This window comes from Capsicum annuum, chromosome 3 (assembly GCF_002878395.1).
Source record: "Capsicum annuum cultivar UCD-10X-F1 chromosome 3, UCD10Xv1.1, whole genome shotgun sequence".
In the NCBI taxonomy this organism is placed as follows: Eukaryota; Viridiplantae; Streptophyta; class Magnoliopsida; order Solanales; family Solanaceae; genus Capsicum; species Capsicum annuum.
Window position 1 is genome coordinate 243205789 of NC_061113.1, and position 23854 is coordinate 243229642.

The 23854-nt window shown below is 32.7% G+C and overlaps 2 protein-coding genes across 2 annotated transcripts; one reads left to right on the top strand and one right to left on the bottom strand.

The window, feature by feature from the left end:
* Positions 1-12306: 12306 nt before the first annotated feature.
* Positions 12307-14397, bottom strand: LOC107862695 (putative pentatricopeptide repeat-containing protein At5g59200, chloroplastic). The gene is given in 2 exon segments (XM_047409651.1): positions 12307-12484; positions 12487-14397. Coding segments are annotated over 2 exon segments (1890 nt in total). The 5' UTR covers positions 14222-14397; the 3' UTR covers positions 12307-12329.
* Positions 14398-19935: 5538 nt separating this feature from the next.
* On the top strand, positions 19936-22458 carry LOC107862696 (60S ribosomal protein L17-2). The gene is made up of 7 exons (XM_016708334.2): positions 19936-20082; positions 20169-20205; positions 20340-20380; positions 21502-21732; positions 21837-21939; positions 22024-22091; positions 22246-22458. The coding sequence occupies exons 1-7, from the start codon at positions 20080-20082 to the stop codon at positions 22282-22284; spliced, it is 522 nt and encodes a 173-aa protein (XP_016563820.1). The 5' UTR covers positions 19936-20079; the 3' UTR covers positions 22285-22458.
* The last annotated feature ends 1396 nt before the right edge of the window (positions 22459-23854 follow it).

The following is a 23854-nucleotide window of genomic DNA, read 5'->3' on the forward strand; positions in this document are numbered from 1 at the left end:
TTGTTCTTGTAGTCATTTCTGTTATGGAGTTGTTGATTTAGTTCATATCTTATACAATCGAAAGAGGCTTTATAGCTATTGGTACTGGAGGTGATGATTTTTTGATAAATAATTTTTTTTAAAATTTTATGCTAAATTTTTCCATCTTGGATATGTTTTGTTTTGTGTCAATTTCATTCTAAGTTTAATGATCTAATCTTTATTGCATTTGTTGTTGTTTTAGTGCTAATTTTCCCATTTGGAGTTGTTTTATTTTCCGTTAAATTTCAATTCTGATATCCTAACTGGTAGTTTGAGCATATTAGATATGTGTTTTATTTGCCAAGGGTAAAATTCTGTATGATGAACAAACTGGAGAGGTTATGGGGTTGTTCTTTATATCAAGTTGTTCTATGCTACTCAGTTTTACAATTGCTAGCCTATCTAGTAGCCTGTTTTGTCATATCCTTGGGCTAGGTCGTCTTCTGATTTGAAGCCTTCAACGATAGCTTGTGTCATCCATAGGTATTCACTCCGGTTTATATTCTCAGGTCCCTCTCTTATATCTCCATTATCTATTACTTGGTTCCTCATATTAGGATTGTAGTTGAAAAGAACACTTCATAATCAAGAGAACACCTCTTCACTTTTTGCAAAAGATGATCTAAACTCACTAAAATTAACAAACAATACAGCTTAGCTTTACAATCTTGTTTCTCTCAGTAAGTAATATGCTCAGAACTTGCAAGGAAAATTCATACTCGGGTGATCAAATAGCGAAAGACAAGGCTTCCCTTTATGTCTACTCTCTCTCACTTCATCGCAACTTGAAAGAAGGGAACATATCCAAGTTAGTGTATCTAGTTATCTTTTTGCTGAAGCGCCTATTTACTTCTTGAAAAACAACTTATACTTTAAGCCTTTACCGGTAAAGAACCAACACTGGTTGTTTCTCCTGGAAAAAATATTTGAACATCAATGCAAAAAGACTACCTGCATTTAGAAATTTACAATATCTGTTGATGTAAGTATTGACTTGGATTAAAGTTGGCATCAAATCCTATTTTTCATGCGCAGTGTCGTAGAAGCAAAAATATGAAATGTCATGCCTTGTCTTCTTACTCCATCTCAGTATTAGGATTGAGATTCCCTTCGTATATCAGCTGTGATAAAAAACATAGGTAACACATAAAGGAGTTTTAAATTTAGTAGCCGAGTCTGTTTCAAAATAATTGCTAATATAACAATTATTGCTGCCTTATTGTGTTTCAATTTCATCCTCCGATATTGTTCTTGTGTTTGCTTTGATCGAAACATGAATTAAACTCGCACAACAAATCTTTCGATACACTCTTCAACTTTTTTCCTACTGGCTTGGAAGAAATCATCCTCCGTATTATCGGGTTTGTGATTAACTACTTGACTAGATTGTAGTTGAAGCTCATGAAAGCCTTTTTTCTTCAAACATCAATGAAATATTGCCTTTTCAAGCACCCTGATCAAATTATCTCCAAGTAATGCCTTCGGACATGGAAACCACTGAACACAGCCCGCATGACCAGAGGCAGGTTCCATTAATAATGGATCATGTTATTCTGTCAATTTTATGGAAAAGTCAAAGAGTAATTGGGAAAACTTGCTAAGTTATCATTCTTGTAAGAACTTCTCAATCATATTAACTCATGTTTGTTGTAGGTGTATATCATCAATTTACAGAGCAGTTAACTCAAATAATTTCACCGGTGAGATCCCACCAATTCTTGATAATCTGTCAAAACTCTACTGGCTTGATCTAGCAGATAATCAGTTACTCAGATCGATTCCCGTTTCAACCTCCTCAAGTTTGGGATTAGACCTTCTGAAGCAAGAAGAACACTTGTGAGTAAACTTTATCTATTTGTATTACATGTTGTCCTTTTCAACTGATAGGAAATCAAATAAATGTTGTTTGCCAATTATGATGTAGCTGCTTGATGGAAATTGTACATTAGTTGATGTTATGCAGATAACTTTTGTTCATATTGCTCCAATGTGGTTAACTAGTATCGTCACTGTTGCAGATATACTAAAATTGTATTTTTCATCTGTGTTCTTGTTGCTTTAAGCTTTAAAAATATTCTGTAGTACTTTTCTTTTGGTGCACCTATGTAGTTTCTGTTTGTATAGACTATGGATGATTGGGTGTCTTTTTGAGTGAAGCTCAAAAACACCCTCTATAGCTCCATGGATCGATACTCTTCGGTCCCAAGTTGTAGCTGCTAACGTTAAATTACTTGTATTGTATGGTGTAATCCCCCTACTTCTCAATTGACATTAACATATAAAATCTCCTCATTTTTAAGCTCGTAAAGTAACAAGAGTAAGTTAAATAATTCATGCAAGAATATCAACACACATTCACGCTTTGTTCATATTTTATATACACTTTTTTAAATATCAAATTAAGTTGCTTTGATTTTTTTTTCCTCCCAGCCTGTGCAACAAATATTGTAACTTTTCTTTAAAGAAAAAGTCAAAGAAATGGCAGCTAGCATTTTATAATTAACATTAGTATATTAGCGTTTTAGAATAGTGAAATAACACGTAGTAATAGACTTTGTACCAATTTGACAGATGAACACTTTGGTATATTATTCAATTTTCAAAGTCAAATATTTGTTAATGAACTTATTATTTAGCATCTCACAATGTGTTGTACTTTATCAAAAACACTATTACAATTGTGAAATAAGTTCCAAATTGGCAGTAAATAAAATCCCTTCATGCTTTTTGACATGTTTAAAAAATCCAATTAGTAATAGAATTCCTAGAAACATTTTGTCGGCGTAAGTTAAGTTTCTCTTCACAACTTACTGTCTTGCAGGTTCGAGTGCAACCTATTCGTGGACTTCCTCTTTTTTGCAAAGACACACCCGAGCATCTTTAAAAAATTGTTGACATACTTATATAACTCCTGACTGCTGGTATAAAAATCTCTCAGTCTTTCCATCAAGAAATGTTTATTATGAGAAAGGATATGTGATCTTGAATTCTTTTTCTGCTTTTACAGAGGAAAATATGGCACGTGATACAGTAAACAAAACCCTTTTATCCTTTTTAAGGCAAGACGTAAAAGGTATGTTGATTCTTTCCTAATGACGTTGAGACCATGCACATAGGAACTATCTGTAAATATATTTATCTTAAATTGAGTTAAAAAATTAAATTGCTGAACTGATCAAACTACTCTTTCTTTCCTCTGTTGGATACTATTTCATGTTTCCTGGTATCACTCTCTAGAAAAAAAATAGAATGATAGATACATTAAAACCTGATCAAGACAAGCAGCTCATCCCTCGTGGGTCACCTAACATGTTTCATTACCTACATTGGATAAATCAGCAAATTTATTAATGCAGTGCACATTTTATCTTGCATTTGATGCACCTTTATGCATTAGCAAGCATGCTCTTTTGTTCAATACCTGGCAGCTGTATACCAGGAATTTGCAGTAATTGATATGCCATATTAAAATACCTCTTCTTATTACACTTATCTGAAGTAGGAATTATACTAATCAAATCCTATTAGGACAATATTCTGTTGTCCCAATTTATAATCAACTTTAACAAGAGCTCAAGTGTAGCTACGTGGATATATCAACTACAGACAAATATTTATACTTTAGTATGACACTGCTAAATGACGTGGTGCACATTTATGCTTTCAAAAGAAGGAAGAGAAGATGTCCCATTAGATGTAGACATGTAGTTATAGACATGTAGTTATATGGGTACTTTCGATAGAAATAAATAAGAGAGAATTTGAAGGACAAAAGAATGATTTTTTAATTTAATATTCTAAAAAGAAAAGGGGCTACCCTGAGAAACAGAAAATCAATTGGAACAAAAACTAGGCAGAAAAGAAAATTAGAGACACAATAACTCACCAGATTACGGAGCGAAGAGAGGAAGAATATGAGAGATAAATGAAAAGTGCTTACGAAAAACATAAAAGTGAAGCACCTTATATATGGCATTCAGCTGTACATGCATCTTTTCTTGAATTGGAACTAGTGGTGATATTGATCCATTACTGTGATATGTTCATTCTTTTTCTGTTGTTCCACTTGTGTCTCTATGTTACTTGCTGGATTCATTATTGTGATATTGATCCATTACTTTGATATGTTCATTCTTTTCCTATTGTTTCACCTGTGTCTCCATATTACCGGATGGATTCTCCTTGTTAACTACTTCTTGGACGGAATATCTTAATTTGGCGTGCACAGAGATAGAAGAACGTCCAGCCTCTAAATATACAGTTTAAGCAAGTAGTGATCAATATACAGCTTAAAATTTTGATGTGTGTTGAAACCATTCTTCAGATTCGAGCAATTGTGGATGATAAACTAAGAGGATGACTTGTTTTATTGCATCAGTAGAATACTACCTAGTCTAAGTGGAAAAATCAACCTTGTTTCGTTGCATCAATAGAAAACTACTTAGTAAAGTTGACCAGTCCTTTCAACCGAGCTGAATATGCATATAGATAGAAGAAAAGGTATTGACTGTTGGCTACAACACCACTTGACTGGAGTTGTTTCACTGGATTTGTTGATGCAGTTGTATTGAAGCATAGTGAATTCCTGAATCTATCATGTTAAGAGCCATTTATGTATTGGCAATGTGATATTTAAAGCTTTGTTCAGTGGTATTTATGGTCTTTTCTGGGGACGTATGCTCCTATTTGGTAGAAAAAGACATGCTAGGGATGTAAATATTTTTCAGGGTTGTTCTTAATAGAGCAATAGGATAATACTATTGCTCTCTCTGTTTTAGAATGGATTCACGAGTCTTGAGGAACTGAAATAATATGTTTTGGCTTTATGAGACTGATTCATTCCCAGGAGTATTATTGGTAAGAAAGTTCATTATTTTTGCCCTGGGACTGAGCGGTTTTCTTTTGAAATATATCGTATATATACTGCATTATTTCTTCTCCAGACAGCTATTGTTTTAATTTTTTGACAGTCTAAATTAGAGAATTATCACAATGCTGGAAAAACACCAGATGATGCATTCACGACAGTAATTGAAAAGGAAAAGCCTGATCGAGTTAGAGGTTATGGAAGATCAGTGACAACAACTTCTCTAAAAAAAGATGAGGAAATGAATGAGCTTAAACAAAAGCATGTTGATGAAGTCACTTCTATGAAGAAGAAGTTATAAGTGAAATGAGAGAAGAAATGCGACAAGTTTTTTAGTCAATTGGTGCAAAATAATCCTGGATTGAATTTTCAAGATATACTAGGGAGTGACGGATGTAACATTTCTTTACTTGATGCGAGTAATGCACAAGCTGTAAGAGAAAAAAATTCTTTCAAATTTTTTTGGCTCAGCTCATGCTTCGGTTCATGAAAAGGTACTTTATCTTAGAACTTCACAAGAAATTTAAATCCTGAACTTTTAACTTTATTGAATGAATTAAAGAACCTTTGGATTCACATACTTCCTCATATCAAGATTGAAAAAATATTTGTATATTTGTGAGCATAATTTTACTTCATTTGTTTCAGTTTGAATGTAGGATCAATGCGGGGGATCAAATTTGAATGGTGGGCGCCATAACTCAACTTGATCGAGATTGAAGTGAATGATGAAGAATTTTTGAAATATTTTGATATACGTTTATATACAGTTGGTTTTGTGTGGAACTTGATACAATTTTTATTATATTGTTTTCTTATTAGTAGGTAAAAGACATGTTTTTTTAAATCAAATCTATGCACTTCAATTATTCATTAGGTTATTAGTGCATGCGTAAGATTATATATAAATATGTATGTTTATGTAATGTGCTTAGTGATACATACATTTCGATCAAAATAATTATTTTTTAATTAGAAATTACGTACGAGCATTTTATATGCCTAATGCCATTTCAGTAAAATGTGGTTTGAAATGTCAAATTTTAGGCGATATTGCTACACTTCAAAAGTGTTGCTAGACATGCTTGCACTTTATAAGTGTTGTCATAGAGGATATATAAAAGGCTATGTTTTTGAAGTGTGGCTAGTAATAAAGAAAAGGCCACGCTTTTTAAGTGTTGTTATAGAGATGCTACAAAAGGCTACGCTTGTGAAGCGTGCCCAATAGTAAAACAAAGGCAACGTTTTTTAAGTGTTATTATAGAGGTGCTACAAAAGGCTATGCTTGTGAAGCGTGCCCAATAGCAAAACAAAGGTAACACTTGTAAGTGTAGCTTTATCAAATAAAAGTGTTGCCAATGGCAAGCTACAAAGCGTGGTCTTTATACCTTAATGGCCACGCTTTTTAAATGTAGCTGATATGGCAACACTTGAAAAGTGTGGTCTTTGATCAAAGGTTACGCCTCTTTAGGCCACCCCCCAAAAAGTGTTGCCTAAAGTCCGAAAGTATAGCCTTTGATCAAAAGCCACACTTTCTATTATTTTAGGCCACGTTTTACAAGTGTGGCCTTAGGCCAAAAATATTGTAGTGCACCTTTCTCCCTTCGGCTACCTTCCACCCTCTTGTTGCATTTTTTTTCTTTTTCTTTTTCTCTTTCTTTTAAGACTTTGAAGTTATGCACATCTGTGATTGATCAAGAAAATTAGCAGCTTTACATAAGCAACGCGCTTTGTTACTTCCAATAGTACCAGAATTGCTTTTATTCTTCGTTAAAGAAAAATATCAAACTTTTCAGACAACAGCTTCTTGTAGGCACGTTCTCTTTTATCATAGCGTGGACTTCATTAAATAAGTCCCTCAGCTATTTCTCAAGAATATTCAGGCTGCTAGGTACGTTCTCTTTTAAATCTGTATACCTGCTGAAAACACATGCTTAGATTGTAGTTCCCAATGGACATACTACACAAGTCTCCAAAATCTATATACTCTAAAACTATTGAAATATTTAGAATTCATAAGTATTTCTTTAAAATGAGGTGATAGTTTATGTGTAAAGATTACTAATGTATTCCATCAACGAATGAGTTTAGCTAGTAGCATCAAACTCAGACAACGCTGGTAGATTATCCTCCATCTGGAGGAAATCATTACACATAAAGCAAGCACAATACATCAAAATGGAGAAATGTAATGTGAAGACGGAGCTACCTGTTTCATAAATTACAAAAGGACTGCATATATGTGTTTCCTTTTCTATATTACCGATTGATATTGCCATACATGATTGAGGGTGAATAGCTAGAGACAAAAACAAACGCAGTATTTAGAAACACAAATTAGTTGTCAGTAGGTGTGACATAAAACAAAAGACAAATGAAAATAACCACCGTAATATCATCTACTTCAGCCGGTAGAGACGGTTCTCGTATGGTAAGGGCAGTTTGTTTTGGGAATCCTGTTTTGCAGCAAGACGATGTTGATTCGTCACAGATAACAGCAGGTGGATTTTGAAGAAAGTTACCCTCTGCGGAAGCTTTTCTACCTCATACGTCGCGACAGTAACAACTCTTCTCTTTTACCAGCAGATACGCGGTTATATGTATCACGACGCTTGAGTTGTGCCGTAGATTTCAATTTTTTTGTGTACGAATATTTGTTTGATTCATTTGAATCCATTACCCCTGCAGAATTGAAATTTCCAATTTCAGTCAATATTTACAGCCCAAATCTGCAATGGAATACTTAAAGAAGGGCAAAAATTATGTTCAACATTTTCCTACTCAAATTATTACTGAGAGAGCAGGAACAAATTATTAATAGCAACAATTAAGAATAACAAAAATCAAACACTTGATGAATTAAAACCAAAAGAAACTGATTAATGCAAAGTCATCTCTTTGGGGAATTTTCTCAAACACGTAGATGTCAAAACAGACACTAAATTTCCTGTCCAATAAATTGATACTATCAAGCGGAAATAAACATATACAAAATAACACGAACTCACAGAAATAGCTAAACCACAAAATCATTAGCTCAAATTTTTCTGAATTCGAAAATAACCTTAGAATCGAAAAAACAAAGAGATAGATGATAAAGGAAGCTAAGAATTGTCAAACAGAGATATGGATGAAATTGGCGCAACAATATATGTGGAACAACTCAGAGAAATGGCTAAACCACAAAATCATTAGCTTAAAGTTTTCTGAATTCGAAACTAACCTTAGAATCGAAAAAACAGAGAGATTGATGATGAAGGAAACCAAGAATTGTCAAACAGAGATATGGATAAAACTAGGGCAGCAATATACGTGGAGCAATGTTAAGTATCTAACTAAATTTATTGGACGAAATTACCCTCAGCTATGCCAGGCAAGCATGTTGATCTCTTGCCTGGTTGAGCTGCTTCACTGGCTCTTATAGTATAAGAGAATATAGTAATATATATATATTGGGATATGTATTCTTCTCCTTTTTATTCTGGTTAGATAAAATAAAGGAAATTTATCTCTAATTTAGTCAAAGAAGAGAGTTGTAGAGAGTAGTGGTGGAGTCAAAAAATTGGTTAAAAGTATGCGAAAAAAAAATCTAATTGCAATAAGAATGTGCAATTAAAATATACACTCATAATAACTAATATTTAATCTCTATACATTACATAATTCTTCAACGAAGAATGCAGACCAACTAGTCCATTTTTCACCTAAGATGGCTCCACCCATAATTTTTCTCAAGCCTATTTACATATTACGTAATACTATTATTATGTTTGGTGAATATGAAAGAATGGCCACATATTTATTTTTATTTTTTATTTTTTATTTTTAAAAAAGATATTAGTGAAACTTTTCCTTCAATGGATTTCAGGTGGCCAAAATTTCAATTAATAAAATTTCGAAATGAATATAAATTATGGAGTGAAAAATCAAAAAATACTTTGAACCCCAAAGGTTAAAATCGATGTTTGGCACTACATCTCTCTCACCCGTACATCGAGTAGTTTTAATTTGGTAAATTTAATAATTGGAAATTTGAAAATTGAGAATATTTGAGATCACACGTGATGTTGATCTTTAGAACTAGAGTCGTCAGTGGGTCAGGCTCGTTGGGCCGACCCGATCCAATCTGTAATTTGATGGAGTTGGGCTTCAGTTTTTGCAGCCCATTTAAGAACAAGGTTTTTTAGCTCGGCTCGTATAAGCCCGTGACCCGTGGAGCTTGAGCAACTAGCCCATAGGCCGATTCGTAAGTCAAATACATGCAACTATTTAGATTGTTTATTAGTATTTTTAATTGTTTTGAAGAATATCATGTCAAAAGTTATTTAATTTCACTACTATGAGTATTTTTTGTGGGTGTTGAAAACTTGATTAACAAGTATTAACACTATGTAATATTATCTGGTAATATTTATATTTATTAATATTCTAAATTAAATTATAAAATATTATTTTCTTTAAAAATGGGCTAATACCTGAGGCCCGCAACCTAAAGAGTAATGATGTGGGCTTGATGTTTTTTGGCCAATCATTTTGATGAGCCAATCCGACCTGATCCGTTAAACTTAAAACCCGTATGAGCTAATTTGAACGGACTGAATCGACCCGTATTAACAGGATTATTTAGAACATAAATGGAGAAAAAGTTACATTCCATACTTAAGCAAAAAGTAGTCGCTCGTATTGGTACTAACATAAAGGTAGTATCATATTGGTAACTTTTTGTGAGCATTTTATGCTTAAGAAGATTCTTTCTTTTATAAAAAGAGTGGACACTATTTTGGCATAGACATAAATGATAATACAAAGATAGATTATTCAACTGAAAAGTTTTCCTTTCTTTTGATTGTATTGGGTTCGAAATCGAGAGAGCATCATGCGGAAGTTTTTAGTTTGCAAATCATAAGACGATAAATGAGACGACAAAAAAAATATAATACTAAAAGACATATTATTGATATATTTTGACCAAACGGCTTACATATTAAAAAAAAAATTAAAAAAACTAAAAGTTATTGAGAGAAATTTTTCCCTAAACAAAGATTCTTTGAAGATTATCGTGAATGCTGCTGTGTTATGGTATGAAAAGGGATTTTCAATTTATAGATGTCCAAAACCTTTCCTCTAAGAAATAAGTTAGCCAAATATGAAAAAAAATTATAAACTTAATTTTGATAAGAAAATCAGGGCAAAAATCCTAACAAATCTCCCCTTTTTGGCTTGATTTTCTGCAAAATATTATTGATCCTCCTTCTTCCAATGCATAAGCTTCGTTCTTCACATATTCTTCATATATCACTGTTGTTTGATATGCTTTAAGAATTGAGCCTTTTTGGGTTAAAATATATCAGCCTTTTTGGATTAAAAATATTAGATTCTTTTTGCAGGGTTAAAATGAACTTTATTTTCAAGTATGTGACAGTAGACTTGTTGAAAATATGATTGACAATTATCTCCACATGTAGTTTTATTTTGACAAAATATCTTCATTATCATCAAAATTGATTGCAACTTTGATCTCAACATGTCTTCAATTTGAACCATCGAACCATTAAATCATGGACTCTGATACCACTTGTTGGGTTCGAAATCGAGAGAACATCATGCAGAAGCTAATTGTTGCAAATTATTGTGTGACAATTTAGAAGAACTAATAAGAGAGAAAATTTTTTCCTAACCAAAACTCATAAACGACTACATTATGGATGCTATTGTTTTATGATATGAGAAGGGTCTTCTATTTAAAGATGTCCAAAATCTTTCCTCTTTCTTTCCTTTAAGAAGGTAGTTAGCCAAATATGAAAAAAAAAAATATTTTTCTTTGAAAAAAAAAGTAATTATGGTTATTTTTATGAAAAAAAATAAAACTTAATTTTGATAAGAAAATCAGGTAAAAAAACTAACAGATTGGTCCCAAAATTTGGCCCTTTTAGAATTCAATGAAAAACCATGCTTTTGATCAAGGACTTTTAACATATTTGGCCACTCCATTAAAAAAATCATTCAATAGCCAAATAAACATCAAATATCAACTAACTATATATAATATATGCATACTACAAACCAATACATACAACGTATACATTTATCGATTATTATTTTGAAAACAATACTGTGTTAAAATTCCCTTTTGATCAATTCGGCTGAAGTTTTTAAATGGTATGTATGACACTTTCTACAAAGCTCTATACATTTATCTTGATTCATCCTACTTGGTTTGGAGTGTATGAAATTTGTATGATAACTAATTGATTGATTGAAAACAAACATTTAGTACTCAATGTGAAAGAATCCGAGCACTCAAACCAAAATCACTACAAACTATATAGCTATGTTGGGTTTAAAGATGAGGTGTATTGTGAATTGTAAAATGGAGAGAGATAAATTTGGATAGAGAAAGGAAAAATTGTCTGCTTTAAAGAGTTGAGAAGAGGGTCTCCCTCGATGTGCGTCATCAGCGCTGCTCGGCTCGACTTCCAACTCGCTGAACTTCTAGAATTTCTATTGTCAGAAATGCAGATTAGTGTTCCGTTCTATCCTTAGGAGGAATGAATCCAAACGTTGGGCAATTGTGAGGGGATTGAATTCCTTTAAAAAATAGAGTTTTCTATTGGGTTCAAAACTTAATTAATCTAAAGTTTCTTTTGTTTTTGATATATAATTTTGAACACTAAGAATAACAAGTTCGACATCCTCACCCAGTATGTAATGTAACAAGGTAAAATATGTTTCGCCTATTTGTCAATATGTTACAGCTCACAGAGGACATGACCCTTGGTAGGAAGGTGTGAAGGACGCAGATTAGGGTAGAGGGTTAGTGGGTTGGTGTGCGTCCTTACTAGTAGGGAGGAGTGCTTTGTTTGTCGATTTATTTGTAGTCATAATGTTGTAAATGTGTCTTGTAGTCTCTTATTCGTGGTATTTTGGGGATGTTTATGATTTGAATAGGTAGTTCATAATATTAATTTGTGGGTGTCTTGTTTCTTCTATTATCTAGTGGTGTGTTTACCATATTTGTTGTTTGTTTTTATGTTCTTGGACTAGTATACTGTTATGTGTCACGAGCTGAGGGTCCATCGAAAACAGCCTCTCTACTTCTCTACTTCATCTGAGATAGTGTTATGGACAACATACACTTTACCCTCCTCAGACTCTACTTTGTGGGAATACTCTCGGTATGGTGTCAGTAGAAGTGGGCAACACTACATAATATTATTCATGCTAATCTCTAGTCATCATTTCTATGCAGCACAAAGCATTACTTTTCAGCAAACTCTTTATATTCACTTTAAGCTTGTATATGTATACCAATGACCTCAGTAATTACAGCTTCTACTCTTACTTCTGTCGTCCTCGATTAATCCTGAAATGGACTCAACGATGGCCATTATCGACAATATATCATCACATGAAGAATGTAGAGAGAAAAAATATGTTATGTTTACCAGTAGTCACCACAAGAACAAACACCATTTTCAAAATGGTGAAACCTATTCCGATCTCTTACAACAATCCTTCTCTGTGTGATCTTAGATATAAGCTTAGCAACCGAATGGCAGTCATTGCAAACTCTAAGATTTTTTACAACTCTTATTTGGTATATGGTTTGGTTGAGATCAAACCATAGCATATTGCAAGCCTTTCACTATGTATGCTCAAGGCCCATTTTTTCTCATGTTCTTCAATATCTTGTGAGATGGCATCGGTTGCTGGAGCATAGTCTTCCAATTTCAGCATATCATTCAGTTCATTCAGTTTACGGTATATTGCTTCCCTTTCGGGGTGCCTAATGTCTCCTACAAAAAACTCATGAATCTCATTATTCGCTTCAATCGAACTACAACCTGGTTCCTTTTGGACACCTTCTTCTCTCAACTTTGCTCTCACTTCTGCCGCTTCCTTAAATTTACCCAACGAAGCATAGACATTAGACAGAAGAACATACGTTCCAGGATCAGCAGCTCCATACTCTCGTAGAATTTTAGCAATCCTTTCCCCTAGCTCGAAATTTTTATGAATTCTACAAGCACTTAACAACGATCCCCAAATTATATTGTCTGGAGCAATATTCCCTTTTTGTATAAAATCATAAGCCTCCTGGAGACGTCCTACACGACCAAGAAGATCAACCATACATCCATAATGCTCAATTCTCCGTTCAATTCCATATTCAGTTTCCATACTCTCAAAGATGTCAAATCCAACGTCCACTAACCCGCCATGACTGCAAGCGTTCAGAACACCAGAAAAGGTAATACTCGTCGGTGTGATTCCTTCACGTATCATTCTCTGGAACATTTTGATAGCCTTGGCACTCATCCCATTCAACGCATACCCCACGATCATAGAATTATATGTCGTTACATCTCTATCTTTCAAGTCTTCGAAAAGACTAACTGCCTCATCAATATCTCCACACCTCGAATACATATTCACCAAAGCTGAACCAACTATGTGATTAACTTCAATCCTGTACTTCTCCACGTAGGAATGAACCCATTTACCGAGCTCTAATGCACCCATCTGCGCGCAAGCAGATAAAACACAAACAATCGTAACTTCATTAGGCTTTACACCTGCCACCTGCATTTCCCTAAACAACTCCAACGCTAAATTCATCTCACCATTTCTAACCAACCCATCAATCATAGCTGTCCAGCAAACATTATCCTTTGTCGCAACCATCCGAAACTCATCCATCGCCTTACTGACTAATCCATGGTCAAGATAACTCGATGTCATTACCGTAGACGCAACAACATCTCTTTCAGGCATTTCATCAAACACCTTCTTCGCATCACTAAACTCCCCGCACTTCCCATAAAGTTCTATTAACTTTAACCTCACAAATCTATCCAAACTCAATCCCATTTTCATCACCTGGCAATGTACTTGCTTACCGCTTTCCAAATCCAATGCACACCCACATGCCTTAAGAACCAAAGGAATTATATAATTATCAGGTAAAACAAGATCCTTAATCATTTGAAAATAAATTCCAATTCCATCAGAGTAGGCTCCTGAAGACACAAGCACTTCAATAAAAGCAGTGTAGAGATACACATTCGGGTCACGGATTCGCCGGAAAATCTTGGAAGCATATCCAACGGAGCAGCATCTAGAACAAATGCGAAGAAGCTCGAAAATGGTAAAAGGGTCATTGAGGTTGTCGTTCTTGATGATTTGAGCATGAATTGGAGTTGCTTGTTGAATGTTTTTGCATTTCTGTAATTTGAAGAGGATCTGCTTTCTGTCTTGGACACTGGCGGGAATTGAGTTTGAACATGGCGGAGGAATAGGTGGCGACGCCGCGGAGACGGCGGCGCCTAGCATGAAGGAAATTATCCGAAATGATAGAGCTGGTGTGAGGGAAAGCAACTATTTTTACTGCAAAAGAACTTGAGCTACAGGATACAAAGAGCATGTACCATTTGACTTAAATAGTGGTGACAAAAAATTCTTCAAATTAAAAATGATAACAGCTTTCATCAGATAACGTCGAAGTTTCAAGTAAATTGTGCTTAAATTAATTAGTGTATAAAGTAAAAAAAAAAAAATAATTAATTTTTTAAAAGCTTCCAACTTTAAATTTTAAATTTTAAAGTTTTTCCCTTTATCTTTCAATCTTTTTCTTTTTCGTCTTTTTCTTCTTATTTTTTTCCCGATTTTTCTCTTCTTCCATCTGCTCTTTATTGTTTTCTTTCTCTTTTCATTTCGTTCTTCTTTTTTTAATTTTTGTAGATTATTTTTATAAAAAAAAATAAAAAAATTTGAAAAGAAATTTTTTGATTTCTTTTAAAAATCAATGAAAAAATAATTTAACAAATTTAGAAACTAAGAGAGTTGCTTCAGCAACAGTTGGTTCAGCAACAGTGAGAGTTGCTTCAACAACTATGAGAGTTGCTTGAGCAACTACGGTAATTGTTGCAACTACTACTATTAGTTGTTGTGTTACAACAATTATCGAAGTTGTTGCAGTAACTGTCGAAATTGTTGCAAGCAACTGTCGAGTTGCGGCAGCAACTATCAAAGTTATAGAGATCTTTGTGTAAATATGGGGTAGAGATCTTTGTATAAATAATAAAACTTGAGGGTTTTAAAATTAGTGTCATTAACACTAATCTTAAAATTGTCACCTCTACTCAATATTTAAGACTTGTGTCACTCTTTTTAAATTTTAAATCTTTTTTGTCATCCTTAATTAATTTATCCGTTAAACTTCGTATTTATCAAATAACGACACATAAAATAAACAAGGAAAGTACTATTTTTTTTTATATCATATTCTATTGTAATGTGTTCTACTGTTTAGTGAGTGTAGTTGGAAAAAAATTATAAGCGGATTAAGACCATTTATACGTGTTAGATTTTTCTTTAAATTAAATTAATAATTAGTATAAGTTTTTATTAGAGGGGTTTTATGAAGATGATTTTTAAATTAAAGGGTATATTTTTCAATAAAAAGATGTATCCTTTTATATTTAAATTTTAGCTATTTGATTTAAATTCTAACTTTCTCCTATTTCTAACGTATCATTCTTACGGAAAACTTTTACAGAGTTTTTTCTTCTCATAAAAAGAATCAAGATTGATTTCTTGCTCTTCAGAAGAATTTCTTCACTATTTGCTTAGTGAAGAACTCCACAACCTTGTCAAATCCACTAAAACTAGTTGTATATAATCCCTAGCATACTCGCAGATGAGAATGAGCAAATATCGTTTTTATGAAAGTGTTTTATGTGTGTTTCAAATATTTAATTTTATGTTCGTTGTTTATAGTATCAAACCTTAAACTTTGTGTTCCTCTTTGTATATTTCGCACGTGTTCACGAAACATATCTAACAACAATCTAAAATCGATATCATGTAACAAAGAAGATTTGATTTCGCAATGTTGCAGACGACTCAGAAGAAATTAGGGAGAAAATAAAGAAAAGAAAAATTGGAGGGGGAGAAAAAACTTCATTTTTTTAAGGATGGATTTTTATCTTTTAAAAAATTATATTTTTTTATTTTTAAAATTGCTATTAGTTGCAATATATCAAGTATTGTTATGACTTGTCATACAATCTAAAAGGTATATTTCTATTTTATTTTTTTTCCCTTATACTTACACTGCCAAGAATGAACACTAAAAATGAAGGAATAATTACTTAAATAAACAAATTATGTTTCTAAAGTACCAAAAATTCTTCCACTTCTAAAATATTACTTAAATCCCAACATTTATAATTTTTGGTAAAGTTGAAATACAAGTTAAAACCTCCTTTTCTTTAGCCGTAATTTTACCAAAAACTAACCCATTTTCTCCTCTTTATATGCCTTAATTCAAGCAGCAGTTTCTATCCAATTTCTTTCTCTAATTCAAACCTCTGAATTAAGGTAAATTTCCTCCCTAAAATCAACTTCAATTTCTTTTATTCTTATTTTATGCTTTTTTTTTTCAAAAAATAATTTTGCAATTGGGTTTACAAAGTGATTTTTTCAATTTTTTTTGCTATTACTTCTCCTTTTGCTATTATTTTGAATGTACAAATAAGCTGCAAAATCATTTAGGTCCAGTAGTTCGGTAGAATCCTGAAAAACATTGTTTATCTAATTTTTGTTTATGCTCACACGCCATTTATTAATTTTTATGAACTTTCAGTTTCGTTCAACAATCCAACTGCAAATTGATTTTCATAGGGCAATCTCCAACCTTGGAACTGTTCTGATGGGTTTACCGTAATTGCTCCTTCTGGCTTCTGTACTTGGGAGAGTGATGGTCATTTACAGCAACCTCCTTTTTTTTCAAGTGAAAACTAAAAAAACTTAAACAATGTGAAAGGATAAAGTGAAAGTGATGATAACCTTCTTTTTGCACCATTCTTTTGCAGTATGAGTTAGCGGAGGACATGTCAAGAATAGGGGGAACTGTTAATACTGAAGATATTTCTCCTAATGAGTTGTACAGTCAGGCTGTGATTTACATTGGAACTTTGATTTGATGAGAAATAATGAACTTTCAGCGTTTTAAGAAGGCTTGTTCTTTCAAAGTTATTGGCATTTTTAGATCTGATCAACATTAGGCTGAGATGCATATTTAGACATGGATAATACGTTTAGAAATTCATTGTTTGTCTGATTATTTGTTGTCAATTTTATATGTATCTTGTGTTTTTTTATGTTATTAAAATTAATATAACAAAAGATACAAGTTTATAAATACATAGATACATATCGTGTTAACTTGTATTTGTGAGTTACTAATGCTTTGATATGTATCTCGTGTTGTTTTAATTTTATTGAAAGTCGTATTACAAAAGATACAAGTTTATAAGTCCATAGATACATGTTGTGTTAGCTAATATCTGTAAGTTATTGTTGATGCTTTGAAATGTATTTAGTGTTGTTTAAATTTTATTGAAAGTCGTATTACAAAATATACAAATTTATAAGTTCATAGATACATGTTGTGTTAACTAATATCTGTGAGTTACTGTTAATGCTTTAAAATATATCTAGTGTTGTTTAAATTTTATTGAAAGACGTATTATAAAAGATACAAATTTATAACTACATAGATACATGTTGTATTAACGTGTATTTGTGAGTTACTGTTAATGCTTTGACATATATTTAGTGTTGTTTAAATTTTATTAAAAGTTGTATTATAAAAAATGCATGTTTTTTATTCTAAGATACATGTTTTTAAGCTTAAACATACATTTTGTATTATTTTGTATCTAAATTATGATGTTTTAGAGTTTTTGTACATATTGTATTGTCTTAATATAGATTTGTTGCATCTCAACTTATTTTTTTATTTTTTTATTTTTTTTGTTTTTAGAGACTGAGTTACGTTATAAAGGAAATTCCACTTCATCCTCTTAGATTTGTAAGTTTATGCAATTTAAGAAGCAAGCATGTAGTTGATATGAAACCTTATTGCTCTAAGTTTTACTATCCCAAAACATTAAGGAAGACATATGAAGAAGAATCGATGTTTCAATGCCCGATAAGAAGGATTGGATTATGCCACAAGAAATTATGGATAAAGTTGTGTTACCACCAAAATACAAACGCCTACCTGGAAGGCCAAAGAAAAACAGGCATAAGAAATCAAGTGAAACAATGACATTGAGCAGTAATTATTGCGGGAGATGTGGTTATGAAGGTCACAACAGGTTTACTTGCAACTTTTTTCCAAAGGGGGAATGACAATGTAGTTGACTGATAAATAATGATGAATAGTTTCTCAACTTATTGGTGGATTTTGCATCTATTTGATTCGACATTTTGATTGATAATATTGTTATTATTATTTTTTTTTTTAAGAAAGACAGTTACTGAAATAAATAGCTTTTTTGTTCCTTTGTTAATTAGTTATGTTTGGTTTCGTTATGTATTTTGTTGTGACACATCAGATAGAAATTAAGATATATTGAACTGACAATGCTATTAAATAGTAGATTAGTAGTCCTGTTATAGTAAATGGTTGAAAAGAGATACATTCTTATAGGATGTATCTCCCATAAATTTATAGATAAAAGTTTACAAAATTTGTCTCAATTATAAAATATAATTTGTCAATATTATTAAGATTTAGTAATATAAGTTTTGGTTTAGTTTGTTATGTAAGTTAGAATTAAACATGTATTCCGATTAACAAAAAACGATTATAGATACATAAAAATGTAAAATTTTTTTGGTTACTATCATTATATATTAAAATATGTTTCCTTGTAATAGATAGATACAAATGGAATACATATTGTTCAAAATGAAATCAAATGGAATATATGTTAGAGCAGGCAACTGTAAATCTGTAATGAATAAAACTGAAAGAGACAAATTAAATTCTTTATGTATCTAATGTGATTAAAGAAAAAATGCAAGTAACTGAAAGAGCAACAAATGAATAAGATACATATTCTTAAAGAAAGATACATGTGTTTGTTATTATGTATCTAGTACAAAATACATTCAGCTAAAACATCCCAAATATCTTTACTGTCATAAAAACATCAAAATTTGATAGAAACAAGTTAACACTGCATGATCTCTAGCTTAAACAATTATTCAAATTTGGGCAGTCAATGTAACAACCTCATGACTGTAATACATCATCATAGACATCACACAATCCGAAATGCATATAGTAATGAAAATTTACTTTAACAATGTTCACAGGAAAAGTGAAGGCATTTGAAAGATCAATAGTTGAATAAGATACATATTAATATATGACGATACATCTTTTGTTATTATGTATCTGGTACAACATAAGAACAGAATAAAAAATCCAACAGCAATACTGCAGCAAATAATCAAAATTGACAGAAACAAGTTGCTTTGCATGATCTTTCAATTCAAGATATCATTTAACTTATACAGTCAATCCAACGAATCAATAACGGACAAGCATTTTCTTCAATAATGTAACGAGCCTCAATTTTTTTTCTGGTTTCGTCTATTTCAGTTCTCCAGCAGTTGTCGAAATCAGTTTTTCGTAAGTTACATGTTCACTGATCACGGTTCCATTGCTCTTATAGCCCACATAGTTGATTCGTTAACCCAAACACCGAAATGACATAACAAAATTGAAATAGTTATTTCAAATAAACAAACAAAATTAACAAATCAGAAAAAAATTGATCGTCTAGATCTTTGAAACACACAGTATGAAGTTTTTGCTATTTCAAAACAGATTATGTGAAAGATTTTTTATTAGAAAAGTGGAATAACAAACTAATTGTCATAAATTATGGAATTTTATTTTAATTTTATCATAATTAGTTAGATTAATTGTTGTTTTAATGCTAAGTGATCCGTTACTTCCCTTAAAACTTGCTAGTTAGTTTAATTAAAACATGTATCCGTAATATGTATCTAAGTTGATTAACTTGTATCCTCAATTGTCAAATATTTGCATTTTATGAGATTTTGAAAAAAGTTGAGATTTTTAGTAAAGACTAATAAACATGTTGTTATATATGTAATTTTTACAAAAATGAAATCCAGAAACACAAATAATTTGGAGGCCCATTACTCTCAGAGCCCACTAGCCTAGCCCAATTAATACACTAAATCCCTTTCATCGTCCAATTTAAATAGAAAGCCCTAATTTTTGGTTCTCTCTCTTGTTTAACGAAGAAGACAACTAAAGCCGCCGCCGCCGGAGGAGAGTAGCAGCAGAATCGCCGGAAGCCATGGTAAGCCGACAAATTCGCCGTCGAATCATTCTATAGAACAACATTATAAGTTTTTACTAATGTAGGAATTTTTCTGGTTAATGTAGGTGAAGTATTCAAGGGAACCCGATAATCCTACCAAATGTGAGTGCCTAATATGTTCTACATACAATTTCTGAACTATGATTTTGTTCATTTTTAGAATCGTGTAATAGGACTTTGCTTCATCTACTTTCTTTTTGAATATAATTTGTTTTTGGTTTGTGTTATGGCATCAGCTTGCAAATCTAGGGGTTCAAGTCTCAGAGTTCATTTCAAGGTGCGTAATTTTTACTCTCATCATCAATTGTTTTGACCTTTTTAGTTATTATCACATATTGAATTATGATAATTGGTGCATTTTTTAAAATTAAGTAACAATAATTATTTACAATCTGGTACTATCTTGACCCGAGGGTCTACTCGAGGTAATGGTAATGTGTGCGTACACTTTACCCTCCCCAAATGTCACTTATACGATTTTACTGGGTACGTTGTTGTTGTTGTTACTTCCTTGACCCAAGTCAGCACACAACAACTTACCCATCGTATTCTCACAAAGTTGTCCATACTACTACCTCAGATGAAGTAGAGCCAACAGTTAGCATAGGTTATGCTGATTAGATGAGGTATACATAGAGGCGGGGTCAGGATTTCAACTAAGAGATTCAATATTTGAAGAAAACCTAATCGAAGGGGGTTAACACCTACTATAGATACATAAAAATTAATTTTAATTATATATAAATGGTAAAAAATTTCATTTAAGGGAGTTCGGGTGAACCCCCTATAAAGCTTCGCCCCTGGTATATACATTCATCAATAGCACCTTGCGGCAACATTTCTGTTAATTTCTTGTTTATTCTATACCTCAAGTTGTATGATTTGAGCAAGTGTGCATGAGTAAAATACATACAAGTTTGGGTTCTGTGTTGCCTTAGTGTATAGCAAGATGAGTGTAGATCAATCGATGGTATGGATGTTTTGTTGTTTGCTAGTATTATTATGTTTTAAATTGGATATAGGAGAAGGGAAAATTGGAGAGGGGATTACAAGTTTTGGGTACTTGAACCCCTCACCAACAAGGTGAAAGTTTAAGTTGCCAACCAACTTAGCTGAATAAAAGATGTACAGGTTTGAAATTATCTTAAATAGTGTCAGTTTGTGGATACGAGGGATTCAAATGTTGAAGAAAAATATTTATCCTTTACAATAGGAGCATGCCTATGAGTCTGTTTTTGATGTAGTAGTGCACGACACTTAATTTACTGTAGCTAGTGAATACCAAAAATGTGTGATACTATGTGATTGAATTTGGAGGAAAAATTTACTTGGCAAGCTTGCCTATTTGCCTTGCACCCAAGTGTGTGGTCTAAATATATGTGCGTTATCTACTTACAGAATACACGTGAGACAGCTCATGCACTTAGGAAGATGCCGTTGGACAAGGCCAAGAAATATCTTGAGGATGTTCTTGCCCACAAACAAGCCATTCCCTTCACACGCTTTTGTCGTGGTGTTGGTCGCACTGCTCAGGTAAAGGATCGCCATTCAAATGGTCAAGGACGTTGGCCTGTCAAATCTGCAGGGTTTATTCTTGATTTACTCAAAAATGCTGAGAGCAATGCTGAGGTAATATTTGATTATTTTATGATTTTTTTTCATAAAAAAAGAATCTGCATTTCTTTCTTGATTGTTCTATGTGCCTTTAAGTTGATTCCGCTGAACTTATTTAGGTTAAAGGCTTGGACGTTGATTCACTTTTCATATCTCACATTCAAGTAAATCAAGCACAAAAACAGAGGCGCCGCACGTACCGTGCACATGGAAGAATTAACCGTATGTGCTTGTATTTTCTTACTGCCTCTTGTTGTTTCTAGTCATTGATTGTATCTCAATCCTGACCTCCTTGCCTTCTTTCAGCCTATATGTCTCACCCTTGCCATATTGAGTTGATATTGTCTGAGAAGGAAGAGTCCGTCAAGAAGGAGGTAAACTACTCCTTGTCGCTGTTTATTTTATGACTTGCACACGCAGTGTAATATTGCACTTGCATATAGCTTGCCTTCTGTTTTCTTGTGTCATGTGCATACCTGTTCTTTGTCTTCTCCAAGCATGTCCTAAAACTTTCTCATTGTGATGCAGCCGGAGACTCAGTTGGCCTCTAGAAAGACAAAGGCGTGATCAATGAATCCTGGAAAGCTGAAGGTGTTAAGTTTTCATCTCTTTGTAGTATTATGTTCTGAAACAATTTCAGTGACGGTTTCTCCAAAAATTTGTGCTGCTGTTTTGCGTATTCTTACTAGAGTTGTATGTTTACCTTATTTTATATCTTGCTGGAAATTTCTCCCCGGATCAGTCTCAGTTTTTCATTTTCTATACTCCATCGTATGTGTTAAATAAAGTATGAGTAGTTTCGATTGTTGTTTTAGGGTTGGGCAATGATGATGACAACTCATTTTAAGTGCCCGAGTGCTTTATCAAGGTGTGCAATGATGATGATAACTCATTAAGTACAGTGCTTTAGCAACTCAAGGTGTTGCTTTCTACCACTCTAGTACTCGTTTGAAATCTGAGGGTTCGTTAATAATGAGTGTACATATTTCATTTGGTAATTTTGAATCAGAGTTTCTTTTCCCATTCAAGAGGTTGTTTTGTGCAGTTTTCCTTAACCGTAATGTCTTTGGAAATTAATACTACATTGATTTGGGAGCTTTTATCCTCGAGGCGATTGGCATCTTGAATTATCTTTGGAGATTAGTCTCGAGCTTTGAACATTGGCCTACCAACTTTTATGTCAGATAGTATGTTGACTCTACTCCGTCTCAAAATAGTGGGCATGTCATTTTATAAGATTAAAAGAACATTGCTTATTTTTTTCAATTTACCCTTTTCCCTTGTTTATTTTACAGTTTAGAGGCATGTAAATATATGAAGATTAAAGAATCAATTAGGGATATGTTAGTTAAATCAAACTCTTAATTAGTTTTTCTGTAAGAGTTGTGTAAAAATGAAATCTGCCCACAGCTTTGAAACGAAGGGAGTAAGATTAGTTAAGTTGTTGCTCAATGTTGGTTACACCGGGTAGTCGGTTTTGGTGCTGTTGGCTTGAAATTGAAATAATGCTTAGTGGGTATTTCTTCAAATTAATAATACTCCTTGATGTTTGTGATGAAGAAAAAGATTGATTGGTTCATAGATGGAAGATTTACGCTTAGGGGTTTCCTAGAAACATTATTCTTCATATTAAAATACATGCTAATATTCTTAATAAGGAAACGTTATGTTTGATACGAATTTAAAGTTTGACAAGATCAAAATTAAATCTAGTAGTAGTAATAACAACTAAAGATCTCAAATTAAGAAAATTCAAATACTTTTATTCTTAGATACTTTGCAAAATCAAAGGGAGACATCAGGAAACATGTTTTTGCATGTGTATATCATATGTTTAAGTTAATAAGGTCAGTTTATGCGTTTTGAATTCAATTTTTTAAAGATTAAAGGTTAAGATCATTTCTTGAAGAGTTTTGATTGTTGAATTGATCTCGAAATCAGATTTCAATGGTAGATGATGCTCAAAGGAGCTTTATGGAAGACGATCCACAACAGTAAAAGTATGATTGATTCCACCAATTGAACAAAACAAAACTGTTTCTTTCCCTATTATGATTGGTCGAACCCGCAACCAATAGTCTCCCTCCGCCCTTGTTTATCAAATGTTGATGTAATATTAATTTAGTTATAGGTTCAT

Coding starts and splice junctions, on each gene's coding strand:
- LOC107862696 (XM_016708334.2), top strand. Junction 21,733..21,836: donor ATGCTGAGAGCAATGCTGAG/GTAATATTTGAT, acceptor GAACTTATTTAG/GTTAAAGGCTTGGACGTTGA. Junction 22,092..22,245: donor AAGAGTCCGTCAAGAAGGAG/GTAAACTACTCC, acceptor ATTGTGATGCAG/CCGGAGACTCAGTTGGCCTC.